This window comes from Grammomys surdaster, unplaced genomic scaffold (assembly GCF_004785775.1).
Source record: "Grammomys surdaster isolate TR1022 unplaced genomic scaffold, NIH_TR_1.0 133, whole genome shotgun sequence".
Taxonomy (NCBI): domain Eukaryota; kingdom Metazoa; phylum Chordata; class Mammalia; order Rodentia; family Muridae; genus Grammomys; species Grammomys surdaster.
Window position 1 is genome coordinate 884,088 of NW_021604591.1, and position 18,600 is coordinate 902,687.

General features: G+C 50.2%; 1 protein-coding gene across 2 annotated transcripts in view; it reads right to left on the reverse strand.

Moving 5' to 3' along the window:
* The window catches only part of Add2 (adducin 2), an 88,144-nt gene that overhangs the window by 8,952 nt on the left and 60,592 nt on the right, over positions 1–18,600 (reverse strand). Inside the window, exons 5-14 of one of the 2 annotated variants that reach the window (XM_028762348.1) lie at positions 17,275–17,426; positions 16,774–16,854; positions 13,920–14,069; positions 12,003–12,146; positions 9,423–9,521; positions 5,976–6,152; positions 3,741–3,998; positions 2,458–2,577; positions 1,942–2,031; positions 52–205 (exon numbers count right to left, since the gene is read on the reverse strand). In XM_028762348.1, coding sequence (XP_028618181.1) covers positions 52–205; positions 1,942–2,031; positions 2,458–2,577; positions 3,741–3,998; positions 5,976–6,152; positions 9,423–9,521; positions 12,003–12,146; positions 13,920–14,069; positions 16,774–16,854; positions 17,275–17,426 — 1,425 coding nt within the window. Of the gene's footprint in view, positions 1–51; positions 206–454; positions 2,032–2,457; positions 2,578–3,740; positions 3,999–5,975; positions 6,153–9,422; positions 9,522–12,002; positions 12,147–13,919; positions 14,070–16,773; positions 16,855–17,274; positions 17,427–18,600 lie in introns of those variants that run through there. The other variant, XM_028762349.1, reaches the window with a different exon arrangement.

Genomic DNA, 18,600 nt, shown 5'->3' on the forward strand with positions numbered 1-18,600 from the left:
GAGTTCTCTGTAGGCTGGCAGATCCTGCAGCTATGGCTCACACGGGTTTACCTTCCTGCTCCTGTTCTAGTTTCTTCCTTTCCACCTCCTTCTTGTATTCCTCCAGCTCCTGGTCAGTGAGTTGGCTGAAGGGGTTGGGCACGGTCTCCTCTGATTCATCTTTGGTATCTGCATCGCCCTTGGACATCAGCTGGCTCTCTGTAGACTGAAAGTTAACCAAAGTGTGTGTTGCTCTCTGACCGCTGTGCTGGGGCCCAAGCTGGAGCTTCTCTCAAGTGGCAGTCAGCTGTCTTGCTAGAGAGGTGACATGTAGCTCCTCGGAACCAAGCCTGGGGCCTCGGGTGGGGGTTGCTCGTTCTCACCATTGCTATAGCCTCCCAAAACTTAGACTCTGCACCTGTCCTGGTAAATATAGGGGTCCACCCTTTGCCCTTGAAATGAAATAAAAAGATGCTCCCAAGCAGAAGACATACCTTTATTGCATTCCCATCTATGGACACATCCAAGCCATGACTGTGCATACATTTGATGGCCCAAAGTCAGTCAGACAAAGTCTAGCAAGCATAGCATTGGCTAGATAGAGCAAGCAGCATGCCAGCCCTCTCCCAGACTGTCCCTCCCTGCTCCCCAACAGCAGCACAAGCCTCAGCACACAGCATTAAAACAACAAGATACAAGGGCTTCAGCATTCTCAGTCCAAGCAGTGAATCCTGGAGTCATGGTGACCAAGAGGCCAGACCCTGCATCTAGGATCTTCAGCTGCCTGTTCTGCAGGCCATGGCAGGGGCACTGACAGAACCTCTGTTTTGTACCTCAGTTGAGCCCCTGGATATGAATCATCTGGTCCCTCTTTCTCAATGGAGGACTGAACCACAGACCTAGATGTCCTTTTCCTAAGTCAGTGACCTCACTGCAGCCCATCCGAAGACATCACTTACTCTCAAGGGAGGAGAGCAGAGTGAGACCTCAAGGAGGTGAGCCCAGAGCAACCAGGGTTTCTGGTCACTGCTTATGGGCTTCACTCATTCGGAAGTGACCATAGGCGTATCGCAACAGGTTTCAGAGTCAAAGGTGAGTCTAAGATAGATCCCAAGGAGCACGAGGGACTTGACTGAGAGCTCCTGCTGTGAAGGACAGAGCTGCTTTTGGACAACCTTGCTCTGTGCTCATTTTCCATCCCTCTGGGATCACAGGCCATTTCTAACCTCGACCTATGGCGTGCTCAGAGTTCACTGACTTGGCTGAGTTGGGGGAGGTCAGGAGGCAGATGTGAGGGTGCGACCTGCTGCTGCCTGACCTGCAACCATATCACATTAACACGCTCTACAGAGAATAATGGGCCCTGGCCCATCCCATTAGCCTCTGTCTAGGAATGTCACACCCTTTGCCACAAGCCATGAATAGCCACAATGCCACACAAGGCAGAATTGCAATGCCATCTGCTACTAAGCCCTAGACAAGATACCATCCCATCAAACACAGAAACAGTGACATCATGCTTTCTAACTCTAACTATGTTTGTATGGCTACTCTTTACCCTTCCCATCCCATAGCACAGCAGTCCTAGCCACAGCCTCCCTCACTGTATTGTGATGATGCTACATCCAACCCAGGGGCCAGAAACACTTTGGGCACCAGAATTCAGCAGGACCCTGAGAGAAGACTTCATGAAGTCCCATGTTAGGGGGTGTGGGGCCGGTCAGAGGCCTTCCCATGAACACATAGGCTGCTCCTTGATGCTAACTATCCAGCACACCCAGGAGCGAGCCAACATCATCCTCCCTGGACCTCACAGCCACCTGTGTGGTGGCCCTTCACTATGCAGCAATAGCCCAGCACCTAAGATCATGGGGTGAGTGGGCCTGAGGACTCAGGGGTCCCCTGCTCAGCCCCAGGAGTCTGATACACTTCCCCTTCGGTTGGGGGCAGTCTCTGCTGTACCGGACTCCGGCTCTTCTCGGCGATGACGCTGGCCAAGAGCTGAGACTGAGGCCCTGCTGACTTTATGTCTTGTCGGTTTTGCTCTCGAATCTGTGTGGAAAGGGGAGAAAAGGGGGTCAGAGCATGGAGGGGCTCTCTGGTGTCCAGCGAGGCTTATGATGAGTCTGACAAGGTCCTTTATGGTCAGCAGCCTATCCTCTCTGCTCTAATGTAATCTGCCATCCTGAGGGCTGCCTCCATACCTGGCCTGGAGCAACTCTGAGCTCACAAATGGCCACTCTGTGGACATGTCTTTTAGAGATACCTAATGTGTAAAGCAAGTGCCCTGCTCCATAAGTGGGTTACAGAGGACCACAGGACCTGTTAAGTCCTGCATGAGGCACCGAGCTCAGGATGGAATCCATACACAGACTCACACCAGGGGTACTGCTAATGAGGTCCCCTAACCCAGGATCTCGGCTTGCACTTCTGGGACCCCATACTCCTTCAGAAAATCAGATAGAAGAGCAGGCTCACCTTGTTTCTCATGTCCAGCACTTCTTGGGGGTCAGTGTAGAGAGGCACAAATTGGTTTGGGTTTTCGATCCGTATGGGCATGCCACTGCTGGACTTTTCCACTTCATCAGCCTTCATCCACTGACAAGGCAAGTAAGGAGTTGGGCATGGGCCACCTGGTGCCCCTCCCACTGGGTGCCCCACCCACCAGCATGAAACATCCACAAGTCACTCAGAGTTGTTCCCTCTTGGGTCAGAACCAAAATGAATGATAGATAATTCAGACGTCAAGGAAGGCCGGTGGGCCATTAAAAAACAAACAAACAAACAAACAAACACCAGAGAGCAGGGAGCAGGGGCTGAAGCTTGGGCAGGCTGCCAGTGAGCTCCAGTTTCAGCTAACTGGATTTGCATTTGGTGGAGTCCTATTCTGACTGACTGTGCCCACGTTTTTTGTTAATGAAAGATCAAATAAAGTTGGCCCAGGAGAGATAGCCCAGTGGTTATAGCACCTGCCATTCAAGCACAAGGAGCTGTGTGGATCCCCAGGAACCTGGATGGGTGTGGTGGTTCACCCATAACTCAGAATTGAGTCTAACCATATCAGCAAGCTATAGGCTTATTCAATATAGAAGAGCTGTTGTGCCGGGCAGTGGTGGCACACGCCTTTAATCCCAGCACTTAGGAGGCAGAGGCAGGCAGATTTCTGAGTTCGAGGCCAGCCTGGTCTACAGAGTGAGTTCCAGGACAACCAGAGCCGCCCAGAGAAACCCTGTCTCGAAACCCCTCCCCAAAAAGAAGAAGAAGAAGAAGAAGAAGAAGAAGAAGAAGAAGAAGAACTGTTGAAGGTGATTCCATATATCAACCTGAATCACATACATGTGAACCCATGCCAAGAAAAAAAAAAGTCCATTTATCTGTGCAAAATAGGAAAGAGAAAAAAAAATCAAATGGAGATCTGTGTGAGTGAGGAGAAAGAAAGACTGGCCTATCCTTCGGGGTTTGTGTCAGACCCCAGGCCCAGGATACAGCATGTCTCCTGGGAATTTTCCAAAGCCCTGTGAGTGTGGTGTGAAACACAGACCCAGTCTCTCCTGAATCTATGGTCATGGAAGTGGCCCAGTCCTGTCACTCTCTGGAAAAATCTGTTCCTCATGCCTCAAACTTCGATACAGCGGACAAGAAAGAAGTGTTAGGGACCCTGGGGCCTGAGCACAGCATCCAGGAACATGGAAGAAGACCATGTGACTTTCTCCCTGTCAATGCTACCCACCCCACCCAGGCGGGCCCAACCTCCGTCTTACCGTGGTCTTGGGTCGGGGACTGCCCATGTTCCTCTGCACCTCGTCGGCCACGTTCACCCGCAGGTAGGTGTTGGGAGTGTTAAGCCAGCGGGTCTTTTCCTTCTGCTGCTTCTGGGCATGCTGGCGCAGGGCAGGGACTGGGACACCATCCTCTTCGAACACAAAGGCAGTGACTGTGGCTGGGATCTCCACTTCGCTTTTGTGTTTGGTTTTCTCTTGGACAAAGGGGTGGCGGTATGTATAGCCTGTTCTGTAGCCCTGAGAGAACAGAACCAGAACTGGGTGTTGTGGAGGACAGGGGTCCACACCTGGACTTGGTTCAACTCCAAATATCCACCAGACAACTGAGCAGTCAGGTAGGCCTAGGTTACAGGGTTGAGATGGGCCTAGCTGCTCAGGCTTGTCATCCCAATTGCTCAGGAAGCTGAGGCAGGAGCATGGCAAGTTCAAGGCCTGCCTGGACTATAGAGCAAGCTCAAGGCTAGCTGGGTAACTTATTGAGCCTAGGTCTCAAAATAAAGTGTGAACAAAAAGGCTGGGCAGTATAGCTCCTTGGTAAAATGCTTGCTTGGTACATGTAAAACCTTGAGTTTAATCCCTGGCACACAAAATTTTAAAAAATAATGAGGCCTGCTTAATGCTCATGACTTTGATGAATGTGTAAGTAGTATTGCTTTCGATGATGAAGATGATGATGATGCATACTTTTGCAGTCCGGGGCCTGGTATATCATGCCAGACCAGACACCTATACTGATCTATACCTCCAGTATCCAATGTGTTTTCAAAGTAGCTAACATTAACATACAAATAATAGATTTAAAATCATAAGTGTGTGTGTCTTTATGTACACATGCATGTGTGTGCATGCATGTATGTGTATTTACGAGTCATAAAACTGGAAAGGGGATCACGAGCAGGGGAGAGGGACATCTTACAGAAGCAAGATACAGAGAGTGATGTATGACGCCACGTGAGAGCAGAGAGTGATGTATGACGCCACGTGAGAGCAGAGGCGGGAACTGAGAGATGGATGAGGAACAACTGGAGGGACAATGGCTGGGCCAGCAGCCGGATGGGAGGAGTGAGAACAGAGGAGAAGGCTATAGATGTATGAAGTTGCCGTGAGGAAACCCATGCTGCCTTACACATTAGTTTTAAACAATATCAAAATACTCATGGTAGTAAATTGCCCTTGAATCGTGGCAGCAAACCCTGACGCTGTACAGAGCTGGCGGAAGCTCTGCTCAGTCATGGCACCTTTCGTCGACATTCACAGTGAAATCTGTTAGTTCACAGAACGCTCCTTTCTCCCTTCTCTGAAACTTTAAATAGAATTGTCTGCTTCTCTCAAAGCTTTGAAACAATTACTGTAGGAAGCTACCCGCCAAGGCCTGGTGCGTCATCTGGGGGCAATGACTCAGCACACAGTGCCTGGAGTCCCCCCTCACCACCAAAGGCACACTCATCACTGCAAAGCCATCTTCATGGTCACCCTAGCAACAGGGTGAAAAATGATTTGGAGGTGCTGAAAGGAGGGAAAGTATTAATTATTGCAATGGCCTTGCCATGGTTGGGTCAAGTGGCCTTGAGGGTGAAGAAAGGGAATCGAGCAGGACTGTTCTGAAGACAGGTTTCATTTCTCACCTCTCTGAACTCGATCCTCACTGTATCCCTCCCCTACCTCTTGTGCCTGAAGCATCTCCTCTGATTTTCCATATTATCAACCCAATCATTAGCTCCAAGGAGTAAGAGGCTACCCTTTTGTATCCGTTAATGAACCATCCTGTCTAATTCCTTATGGACCGGTTCATTCATTCACTGCAATAGAATAACTAGCGTTGATGCTTGGAATAAGGGAGCTAGCTGTGTGATGAGCTTTCAGTATTGAAGCTGTGACATTAGGGATGAGCAGGACCAATTCCAGGGGAGAAGTGGGCTAGTGGATATAGGATGATGGTGATGGACTGTGGGCATGAGGACAGGTGCTCTGACTTCTCTGGACTTCCCATGGAGAGCACGGGCAGACATGAGGATGTCTCAGCACTTAGCAGAGGAAGGGAAAGCAAGTACTGGAGAAAGTGCAGCTATTGTTCAAGTGAACACAAACTCAGAGGCCTTCACTTAACTAAACCATGACAGAGGTGGTTCTGTGCATCCCCAGTGCTTTCAGACGTCTGGCTGTGGGGGCTCAGCCTCCATGGAGCGGTCTGAAGGACAGCACCAAGACACTCACTAAGTTGTCCAGCATCCTCATGAGGGCTTCAAATTCGTGCTCTCCCAGCCGGCTCTTCTGCATGGGCCCAAAGGTGCTGCCGGCCCACTGCACAGAGCCCACTTCATGCGGCCGGTGTTTCTCTTGCTCCAGGAGGATGAGGTTCTCAGTGCCCCCAGCACTGGACAGAGCTGACACCTGCAGAGAATCAGATGGGTGTACGGAGTCCTTGAAACTGCTGTGGTGTGTACCCGAGGGCAGTGGCGTCACAGAGAACTCGGGATCCAGAAAGGCCTAGGAAACTTGAGGAAAATGTCTGAACACTTGGAGAGCGTGTATTCACTGTCATGGAGCACAGTATCATTAATTCCTCCTCCAGCTCAGTTCCCAGAGAACCCAGAGAGGAAGAAATAACAAGAGTTAGAACCCAGGAATGAAACAGCACAGAGGACTGAATGTTCATTATCTGGTATACAACACACCAGAGGAGAAAAATGGTACCCAGGATGTTGCACCCTAGAGAACTAAATGGTACCTAGGTCATAATGCCTCAGAGAAGAAGAGGAGGCAGTGCAGGTGGCTTCAGGCAGCACAGTTAATGATGAGGACAGAGGTATGGGTACAATGTGGGCAATTTAGACTAACCCTAAAAGCATCCCCACATTTTGCCTCCATTCCCAATTTGCATCCCTACCATTCAGATGTCCTTAGTCAGGTTTGGATTTCAGGAAGAAAGTGGTAGATCTAAGCCATGTCACCACAGCAATGTGTTCACACCCTCACATCCGAGGAGACTGATGTCCGCACACAAACTCACTTATCAGAGCCATGCTCTGAGGATCTAATCTGCGGTGTCTGACGTCTCAAGATGGGTTGGGAGTGTGGCTTGTGGTTTTGGTGGTGTTTGTTTTGACCACAGATACAAGGATCCATTTAGTTTACTGACAGATGCAGGCATATGAGCTCTGAGCATCTAGGCTGCATCTTGAATACATGGCATTCTCCTGCACCAAAAGACAGACCTAACCCTGCTTCTTGGAGGTCAGCTCGTCAGACTTACTCAGGTGAGCCTCATCACCCTGGGACAGGAGACACCACAACACTTTCCAGTGCCTTGGTACTCAGGATATATATCCTGAGTCTTTAACCGTCCCATTGCCCCCTGCTGCCCTGGAGAGACAGTGCTACGGTGTGTGTATGGTGTGGACCTGGGTGGGTACCAGGCTGGCTGGATGTTACACCACCTCCTCACTGTATGACTGTGGGCAGCTGTTTACCATCTTTGTGTTCAGTTTCCACATCAAGTAAAAATGGCAATGCCCTACCTTGTGAGGAATCTCTTAAGGTGATATGGGAAAGTATCTAGAATGTTCTGGAGCCTCAGGAGCACCACATGGATGATGCTTCTAATTTAACACTCAGATAATGAGAGGCAGCCACCCTGGGACTGTTTGTTAATGGAGAAGGAAGTAGGGAGACAGCACCCACAGCCTTGCCTAAGCTGCCCTCTTCCATCTCTTCCTCCAGCAGTTTCCATGGTGATGGGTAGCAGATGGGGAAGAACTGCCTGTGCCTCCCATCTGCCTCTCAGTGAGGGATGACCCACTTTTTCCAGAACTCCAAACCGATAGGCAAAGAATACACTGTGCCTAGGAGGGCAGGGCAAGAGCCTGGGCTGAGACCACAGGCATAGCCACAGTCACATTCACCTGTCCACCGAGGTCACTGAGGGTGGAAACAGGGCCCACGGCAGACATGGAGCTTCAGAGCTGGATACCAGAGTGCAATCCTGACAGTAGCTGCAGGCCATGGCCCTGCGCTCTCTTATGCCTTAGTCTTTGCTTCTGCTCTTCCATGCCTTCTAGACCATCCCCTTCCTCTAGAAGCCTCTCCATCTGTAAAACTGATAAGAAATCACCAGCACTTTCCTGGGTTGGTTGCCAGAGGGACCTGGGAGAGCAAAGACACACGTCAAACCAGTCCTGAGCAAAACGTGACAGCAGCCAGGAGGCTTACGGACCAGAACTAACAGCTCTGTCCTATGGCTGCAGGTCAGAGGGTTAAACTGCCCAGGGCCACTTTTGAGGTCTGAAATGGGAGGAGATGCTTCACTGTGGACCTGCAGGGGACACAGCAGTGACTCTCCATCTGTGCAGAGCACTGAGATATCTCTGCACAGAAGAGCTTTTCCTGTGTGCTGTTTTCTCATGGAAGCCTCTGCAAAGGTGTGTTAAAGAACCCGTTGCAGTTCAGTGTGAGGAAAGGCAGGGTCTTCCCTTGATGTTGAAGGCTAAGCCAGTTCTGATGGCAGTCAGTAGCCAGACAAGACAGCATTCTTAGCTGAGGGAAATGGTGTCACATCAGAGACATGGCCTGGATCCAGGTCTCAAGGTCTAATTCTGAGCACTGCTGTTTCCTGGGAGCCTCTGCGTTCCACACATTTATTCATCTCCAGATTGACCACCTTCTCTGCAGCACTCTACTGTAAGGATACCACAGGGCTCCTCCACATCCCTCATCCTGCAGGGCTGATCTCACCCCAAGTGACACTGAGGGAGGGAGTGACTTTCCTTCAGTGCTGTTCTGCCTGGCCAGCCAGAGTGGGGCAGGAGGACACCACATGGGATTTGCAGAGAGCTGGCTCATCCTAGAACTGCAGCCTCTATAGTGTCACCACCCCTCCTAGCCTGGAGAGGTCATTCCTCTCAGCCAGCTTTGATTCGTGCCAACATGGAGACAATGGGCTTGTAGAGGGCACATCTCTGCCCCAAAGGTAGACAGCCATGGCTGGAGCTGGTGGGACTGAGAGAGCTGGGCTGTGAATCTATCCAGGGCTGGATAAGCACACCCCTTATCCCACTAGCTCGGACACCACAGGGTGAATGCTGACCTCACCACAGAGCTTTCCTGTTGCTCTAGGGGTTCCATAGTCATTGACACACCCCAACTAACCGTACCTTCCCAGTGAGGGCTGGGAGATGAGCTGGCTCCCTGTATACCTTTAGAGGTATCTTGGCTATTCCGGTTGCCATGACAACACTGAATGGCTCTCTATCACTCCTCTTTCCATGCCTGACCACATTCCCTGCCCATGTACAGCTTGTCCCCATCCCAACCCACTCCTTGGTGAAACAAGAGCACCTTTCTCTGTGTCCCCTAGTACAGCTTGGTGAAACAGCCAAGATGACACAGGTGTGCTAGGGCTTCTGTGTGCCTTGTGATGGTTTCCCCAAACCTGAACTCAGGTTCCCTAGATCTGGGCAGTGCCAATCAGATGTGATAGATTTTTCCAGAGTATGGATCCCATTGTAAGCAGGAAACAGCAGGAGTATAAGGAAGGCAATGGCAGGCAGGTGATAAAGCAGTTTAGGGGGCCAGGACCCCGTCTGATAGCTAACAGGGCCCACAGTTCCCAGGGCCTCCATCAAAGCCAGTTCCCGAGTTCACTTCCCAGGACACCTTGCATACCTGTACTTCACATGCAGCCTGCAGGTGGAAGACCTTGTAGAAAGCTTCCTCCACGGTGTCACCCAGGGCGACCATGCCATGGTTTCTTAGCACCAGAATCTGTGAAGGAGAAAAGAACCAGTCAAACCCAAGTCTTTGAAACTCTCCCCACTACCCCACCCCTGCCACCAAGATGGCTCCAGGGAGCAAGGTGTCAGTCACCAAGTCTGAAAACCTGAGTTCAATCCCTGGAACCCACAAGGTAGAAGGAGAGAACTGATTCCTGCAGATTATCCTCTGAACTCCATGTGAGCCATGGCAGCTTAAACTAACTCCCCCACCCCAACGTCCCCATAAACACAAGCTAAATGAATAAATAAAACTATATAATAAAAGCAACCTTAAAAAATGTTTGACTCCTAAGAAATTTTCATCTTACTAAGACCACCTCCTTACCCCAGCCTGGAGCCCCTCCACAAGCTCACTGCTCTTCCTCTGTAATCAAGAACCCCACTACTAACCTAAGGGTGATTTGAGTCCAGTGCACCCAACTGCAGGAGATAGAAAAGGCATTTTAAACTGATTTGGTGCAGCTTGAGTGACTGATTTGGGCAATGCTTTGTTGCCTTAGAGACTGAAGAAGTCTGCAAAGACGGAGTGTTAGGTGAGCACATTTGATGCTTAGTAAATGGCTTAGACCTCAAAAGGAACCTCTGTCAGTAATTTAGCTGCCGTTGGTCCATCCAGGAGGACACACTCTGAGGAGAGGCCCTGCAGAGACAGGCAGCCATAATACCATGTCTCTGGACCTCTGGGTTCTGCTCCACAGACTTGGCTCCAACATCCACAGCTTACTTCAAATCAGTTTCAAACGAGGAAAGAGAAATTAGGAGAACTAGAAAGTCTCCTGGCCAACTGAAGGCAGACTCTGGATCAGACCTGGGGTTCTCAGGGGAAACAGTTTCTGTTTTGTCAGTGGCAGCCAATAAAAAGGGTGAAGAGACCCTTCCCTGAAAGAAATACTCACGGTTGGTTTTACCCTCAGCAAATTAGAAATCAGGCAAAGGAAGCTGAGTGGGAGCTGAGACAAAGATCTATGCATTCAAGCTTCCCTGCAGAGGGCGGTGGCTCAGACTCACAGCACCACATCCTCCCTAAGAATAGATGAAGTTCTTTCCTCTCTAATGCCAGAGACTTAGAAGGAGCTCAGAGTTTAAGAGCATAAACAGAAGCACCCAGAACATCCCCTCTTAGATTGCCACAGCTTACATAGGTGTGCTATTAACTAACACTGCTGAGGACACCCTGGGGCTGCTGGGGCAGAAGTAGCAGCAGGGTTCCTCCCCAAAATAGAGATGGGGAGGCAGGGGCTCAGAAGTGAGGCTCTGTCTTAAAAATTCTTCTTCAGTCACATGTGCTAGTAGGAGACTGTGCTTAGACTTAAGACAAGCAACACTGCAGCTCTGCTCTCCTTTAACTAGCTGGTAACTAAGAAGTGGAATTAGTTGATTAGTTACTATAGCGCTCAGATCTGGGGAGACTATAGAGAAATAGTCCATATATTAGACATGGGGAAGAAAGCAGAAGGGACAACGCTCGTGGGAGGCAACTGGGCAAGATGAAGTCAGACTTAAAAATTATGTCCCCTAGAAGTGTCTAAGGGAGCCTCCTCGAGCCCAGAGGATTAGCTGGAGGGATTTCTGCCTGGGGGTGTGAGGTGGGGTGGAAAGCAACCCCTGGAAGGTTCAACTACAGGGGACTGCTGGGGGGGGGGAAATTACAGCTATGCCTAAATGAGGTATGACTTAGTAATCCGAGTGACGGAGCAAACAGTGACATACAACGTCATTTTGTGTGCATTGCTAGGAGAGGGAGAGCTGATTTTCTGGTTTTATAAACAAATGTGAAAAGCCTTAGAGAATGGATCAACATCTCAGAGCAGTGTGGGAGAAGTGGCTTTAAAAATGTTCTTTCTAAAATAAAAAATCATCTGTAAAATTTGGAGGCTAGAGAGATGGCTCAGCTGTTCAGAGTGCCTTCTGCTCCTGTAGAGGACGCAGGTTTGGGTCTGAGCATTTCTATCAGGCTGCTTACAGTCACCTGCAACTCCAGCTCCAGGGATATGACGCCCCCTTCTGGCCTCCACATGCATTGCACATATACAAATACATCTTTAAAAATGTCTACAAAACAAATATTCTCCAATAAATACGTGATGCCTTTGTGATGGTAATGCAATCTCTGTGTGTCTGTCTGTGTGTATCTCTCTCCCCATCCCCGTGTGTGTGTGTGTGTGTGTGTGTGTGTGTGTGTGTGGTGATCCAGAGGTGAACACTGTGCATGTTCCTCAATTGCTCCCCACCCTGGAGCTCACTGATACACTCAAACTCACCGGCCACACAAACCCCAGGGATATACCTCCCAGCACTGGGGTTATAGGTACCGAACTGCCACACCCAGTTTTTTTATGTGGGTACTGGAGATGGAACTGAGGCCCTGTACAGAAAGCTCTTTACCCTTTGGGCTGTCTCCTCCAGTCCTGTGACATCAGCATTTGACAGTACCATTCCACAGCACCACCCCCACCCCCCAGAAACAAACCTTGCAGGTGGGTCCAAGGCACTTCTGCAAGTTGATTCGATCAGCTTCCTGCTCCATTTCCCCATTGAAGTCATAGTAGGCCATGTCCCCCACCAGCAGGGCATTATGGGAGACAGGCAGGAGGCCACATTTCATAGCTGACACCTACAGGGAAACAATAGTTGCCTAGCAACTGCAACCCAGGCTGGAGGTTTGGGAGGTAGGGGGTAGGGTGGGGGGTGCACTGCCCCTCTCTCCTCAGAGCACAGCAGGCCAGCCCTGCTCTGGGGCCAGGGAGTATGGGATGGTCATAGGGAGGAAGAAGCCTGCACCACCCAGGCCTTTCTCTGCAGGCTTCTCATCCTCTTGCACATCACTCCAAGGCTGTGAGGACTACTGGGCAGAGCTCTCCAAGGAGGGTCCTGGCACAGTCCCAGTTTCGTTCTCATCTGTGACTGAGAGGAGGCAGGATTGGCAAAAATGTTTTCCCCCATTCTTCTCTGGTACAGGATGAGTGCAAGGACCCAGCACTAAAACTTGTGCTTGCTTTATGTCAACTCCTGACATAAGCTGGAGCCACTTTAGCAGAGAGAGCATCAATTAAGAAAATGCTCCCACCAGGTTGGCCCTTGGGCAAGGCTGTGGGCTGTTTTCTTTTTTGATGACTGATGTGGGAGGCCCAGCTCACTGTGGCTGGTGACACTCTGAGGTTGGTGGCCCTGGATGCTATAAAGAACGCAGGCAGAGCAAGCTCTGGGGACCTCCATGGCCTCTGCATCAATTTCTGCCTCCAGGTTCCTGCCCTGGTTCTCACTCTGACTTCTCTGAATGACGGATTGCAAATTTAAGATAAAACCAGCTCTGGGCTCTCGGTTGACTCTGGCCACTGTGTGTTACCAACACACCAGAAAAGTAAACCTATTCATCTCTCACTGAAAACAAATAGCATGGTGAGGTGCTGATCTTGCCTTCCTGATCTTGCCTCACTTCCCCAAATCAGCCCGAGACTGCAAAGAGCCTCAACACAAACACACCATGGCATCTTGGTCCGAATTCAAAAAAGTCTATACCCCATGACCTGTGTGTTTCCCTCAGAAATCAGGGTGATGCCATGTGCTTTGCCCCAACAGGTCTGGTGCCAGCAGAGGATGACAGCTAAGGCAATGCCCCATGTCTACTGTTTCTCCAAGTGACACTGCAGCATCCTCCACACACATGGAGAGGTGTCCTCGGTACTACCTGTGACCTGTAATCATTCCCTCTCCCCCAGTTTTACTGTACCCTTCCCAGATCTCCGCTGCCCAGAACTATAGAGAAGTCTGCAGGCTTACTTCCCACTGGCTTACTGTCCTCCCGTCTGAAGGTCTAGGTCGTGTGGGGACAGGGCAGCCTGAAGCTCAACCACATTGACTTGGGTGGACACTCAGGAGGTGCAGTTGCCTGGCTGAGTTCCCAGCTGCGGCCACAGCAGAGGGGACTCTGTGAAATACACGTTCCCCTCCTTCACACTTCACCAAGACCTTGGTACATGAAAAGAGGCCTGAGAATTCACTCCTAAGCTGAGAATTCACTCTCTTGGCCTGAGTTCCAGATCTTTCCAAAATTTTTATCTTTTATCATTATTTTATTTTTTATTTTAGGTGTATGAGTTTTGCCTTCATGTTTGTCTGTGTATCACGTGCATGCAGTATCTGCAAAGGCCAGAACAGAGGGTGTCACATTTCCTGGGACTAGGGTTACAGATGGCTGTGAGTAGCCATGTGGCTGTTGAGAATGGAACCAAGGTCCTCTGGAAGAGAAGCTCTTAACTACTGAGCCATGTCTCTGCCCCCTTTCCAGAATTTTTAAGTGATGACATTGCTATACTCCAGATGATATCTGCTCAGGGGGAAACAGGTGCTCTGGGCTGGCTGACACAGGAAGCCTGGCACTACTCACCGCTGCTGTGGCAGGCGTGTGCAGGTGGATGGCACACCGCACGTCGGGCCTGGCGGCATAGATGGCTGAGTGCAGACCGAAGCCTGTGGTGTCCACTGGGAAGCAACTGCTGCCCTTCTCAACCACCTCTCCCAGAATGTTCACCTTAATCTAGGCAGTAAAGAAGAAACCAGACTCAGGGCTCCTGCCCTCATTCACACATGGACCCAATACATTCCCTGGTCCATGTCTACCACTCCAGATGACAGGAGTAATGGCTGGCCTTGGTGTTGGGGTACAGCAACAGGGAGTCCTGGCTGTGGTGAGTCTTAAGGGGTGGCAGGTGGATTCTGCAGGGTAAGTGGTGGGGCAGTTTCTCAGGCTTTGTTATGCATTGTTTTAGAAGCTGTCAAAATAGATTCTAAACATAGAGAAAACAACACTTGTAGCAATTTCCCAAATGATGTCCAGGCTGTGGTTCACAGACCCCACTCTGAGTAGTGAGCTAGAAGAGAGTCAGTGAAAGAATCCTCTAGAAGCAGCTACGAGGAATCCTGAACGCATGCAGAAACCTTCCCGGAGGAGGAAGATGTCTGAGCTGAGCCGTCTCATGTGTGAAATATCTTAGTCCACAAAGGCAAAGAGAATGACACACTCAACACCTTTCACCGTCACAGAAAAGGGACCAACAGAAAGAGGTCACTTTCTTAGCCTGTTTTCTACTCCAAGAGACAAGCAGGTGGCTTGCTAGGAAATGTCACACACAATATGTGCATAAAGGAAGCGCAAGGGAGAATGGAGTGGGAGCAGGAAGGGGTGTGGAGGGGTAGATGGGGGGGGTGAGGAGAGTGGGAGAGAGTGAGAGAGTAAGTGAGTAAAAAAGACAGAGAAAGACACACACAGTGAGTGCTGGTGGGAGAAGGAGCACATACATGTATGCATGTGTATATGTGCTTGCACATTTGCACACACACACACACACACACACAGAGAATGTTGCTATGGGCTGGCTACGGTGTTCCTACTTAACAAATAGACTCACAAAGCACCAACATTGCAGAAGGGCTTTTGGTGACTGGTACAAGACAAGTGACCTTCTGCATAGAAGAGGTAAGATGTTTGTACTCAAGGTGCCCCCACCACCCTTCCCAGCACACTGCAAGGCCCACCCCTCAAAGACCCAAAGCACCCAACACAAACCTGAATTCTGAGGCAAGAGCTTCCTAACCCAGGGGTTCTCAAGCTTCCTAATGCTGTGACCCTCTAACACAGTTCTCCATGTTGCGGTGATCCCCAGCCATAAGATTATTTTGCTGCTACTTCATAAATGCAATTTTGCAACTGTCAGTGAATTGCAGTGCAAATATCTGATATGCAGGATAGCTGATATGTGACCCCCAAAGGGGTTGTGACTCACAGATTGAGAACTGATATCCTGACACTTAAGTAAGCATGTGCTCTGGTCCTCAGGCACTGTGCAGCCCTGGGCTCACGTGAAGATGATTACACCTTACACTCTAACAAGTTAGATTTTAGTTTCTTAAAAAGAAAGAAAGAAAATCACTGTTAAGTTGGCCCTCAAAACAGGAAGTACCTATGACATCCAGACTAACACTCACGGCAGCTCCACAAATGGTCTCGCACCCCATTCTCAAAAGTCCACAGACAAAAGAGGGACCAAAGGGCAGTGACATCACGGTATGTGGAGGGGCACACTGTTGTACTGTGTGCTGTACAGGAGCAGCTTCCAATAGGCCTACTGCAAACCTCTCTGTGGAGTGGGTTTCCTCGGTGAGGAGTGGCTGACACTGGTGTGACAGCAACTCCTCCAGCTCACGCTCCTTAAAACAACTGCATGTGCTCAGCCTGGTTCCCGGTTCCACTGAGCGGCCCAGTCAGATTCCCCTCTGGCTCATGTGTCCCTTATCTCATCATTGGACCTGCAACTTGTGTCATTCAAGAATCTCCACAACCTAAGACAGTGGCCAGTCCGTCTGGTGCCTCTGTCTAGATGAGAGCTCTGAGGACTTTCCCAGAGCCTCAGGCTTGGACTCTGCTGCTGTGCAAATTTACAAAAGAAGCCCATTGTTAGGACACTGCAGGGAGCGGCAGCCTGATCTCACCTGCTCTTCTCTTCCTCATCAACCACGTTCCACCTTTGAGGGGAGGAGCTGCACTGCCATACACAGCAGTCCAGGGTCTGTCCACACCCCACACTAACCCCTGTTGGTGACTTCCACAAGTCTGCAGGGGCTTCCCATACCTCAGACCACCTCCTGCTTGTGATTCCCCCTTCTGAACCCATTGCAGCCAAATACCAACTGCCTCGGCCCCAGGGACCGCCCTCCCCCCCCCATACTCTCTGCCCCCAGCTCCTCATATTCAACCTCAGCTGCCAGCCCAGCTGATCAGCAGGCCCACTAAGCAAGCACAGAAGCCCAGAACTGCAATTGTCCTGACATCTGCTTGCCTCCACACCTCTGTCAAGGACAATCGGTGAACAAAGGAAACAGATTTTCTTATTTCCATCTCTAGATTCCAAATGCTGAGTCACACTTGCAAGTCTCTTGTTCTGCTCTAGTGTGTCCCCATTTAAAGAAGCTCTTTCCTCATGACATGTGGTCTAACCTCAAGCCAGGAGTCTACCTGGGACTCCAGGCCCATTCCATCCTCCCTCCCACTATTTGTGGCCTATACCCTGGCACATCATGCTCTAGGCCCCCACTGTGGCCATGTGCCTTCTCTGCCCAGGGAGAGTGTGAGTCCCACAAGGAAGAGAGCAGTAGGCTCTAATGTGGAGATGACCTGTCCCTCCATGGTCAGATGGGTACTGCCATCTTAGTAAGGGTTGGCACTGATGTTGGGCCATACTTACCAGGCTAGATGCTGTGACCTCACTGCAGGAAACCCCTTTGGGGCTGATCAGGAAGTGATCCTGCTCCTTGCTCACTCTCAGCTGCAAAGACAGATAAGAAACTCATGGACAAGCAGAGAGGGAGAAGGGATACTTCCTACGATACTGTTTAAATCCTCTTCTCCTTGAATTCACTGCACCAAAGTCTTCCTCTAGTGAACCCTCCTCCATAAAGAGATAAAGAGGTTTAGTCTTTCTTTAAACTGTGGAAATGGAGCTTCCAGAGGAATCTCACAAAAGTTAGGCGCAGCCCTGAATACAGGAGCTGGTTCCCATCCACAGAGGTAGCTCTGGGGCGGGTTGTCTCTGTTGACCATAGTGGTTAGCAATCTTGGAGGAGGTGAGTGGATTTAACCAAGGGCCACTAACAGTGCTTGGCCGTGCTAAGAGTCAGGAGTCTTCCCTTCAGGTTTTGTGGAAATAGGAGGACGGGGGAACGGGCACAGGGCACCTGGTCCTCACCGTGACATAGGTGTCGCTGAGCTGTGCCCAGCCGTAGAGGTCCAGGAGACGGTAGACACTGCTGATCTTGCACCGCATAAGCCTCTCCCCCTTGGCCAGGTTCAGGGAGTCGGCAGTGTGGAGGTCGTTGATGGGTGTCATCATGGAGAAGTCTGCAGGGATGGGAGGGGACAGTGCGTCTCCCTGAGGACAAGAGTCCCTACCAGCCAGCCTGTCCTTGTCCTGTGCCCCTCTAGATCTCACTGACTGATGCTACCATGGTACAAGAAACACCACCTGCCAGAGAATCAAATAGCCCTTGACTCACACCTAGAGGAAGAAAGGTTGTAGAGTGACTGTGTGTGACTTGCAAAGCCCCCTCTCTGTTCGATTGAGTGAGACTGGTGCTGCTCCTGGAGGAAAGCTCAGGTGGTTCAGCATGTGACCAGCATGCATTCATCTATAGGTTCAACCCTAGCGCTACATAAAGTCATGGTGGAGATGCACATATGTAATCTCAGCACTCACTTAGGAAGTAAAGGCAGGAGGACCACAAGTTCGGGGTTATTCTGGGCTACAGAGCAATTCTGAGACCAGCTTTGGCTACAGGAGACTGTCTCAAGGAAACAAAATAAAGCCATATCAAGGCTCAAAGCCATGAACAAAGAATTCTCAGAATACCAAGGTTGCCATAAACCCTAAAGAGGAGCATCAATCAGGTAAATGCTGAACGGTTTCTGAGGTAGGATGTGTGGAGGTGTCAGCGGTGCTGGGCAGAAGGCCTGCTGTCACTGTGTTTTGAGTGACCATGCAACAGAACTTACTCTGTGGCTTGGAATCAGGGCACATAGAAAGCCACATCAACCAGGGAGACATTTCTTCAATTTTTCCCCAAGTCATATTTGAGAGACACAGACACCAGAAGTCACGGCTGGCTGGAGAGCTAGAGTGTCTGGGGGCATGTGTCTGTTTCTGGTAGGACAGGCAGCCATGCAGTCGTGTGTCAATTTTCTCTAGGAATTTGAGAGAGAGTCTGAGAGATTTGGAAATGGGCCCCGGGGGGGGGGGGCTAACAATCTTGTCCCCAGGGCATCCCAGATGTCAGAGCTGATGGGCAGTCTGTTCCCTTAACCATGATATCAGTGCCTATGAGCTTCAGGGGAGCAAAGAAAAACATACAAGTTAAGGGCTAGAGAGAAGACGTCAGTAGTCAAGAGCATCTGTTATTCTTGCAGAGACTCAGCTCAGTTCCCAGAACCTATGTCAGAGGTATACATTTACACACACACACACACACACTCACACACTCACACACTCACACACACTCACACACTCACACACACTCAC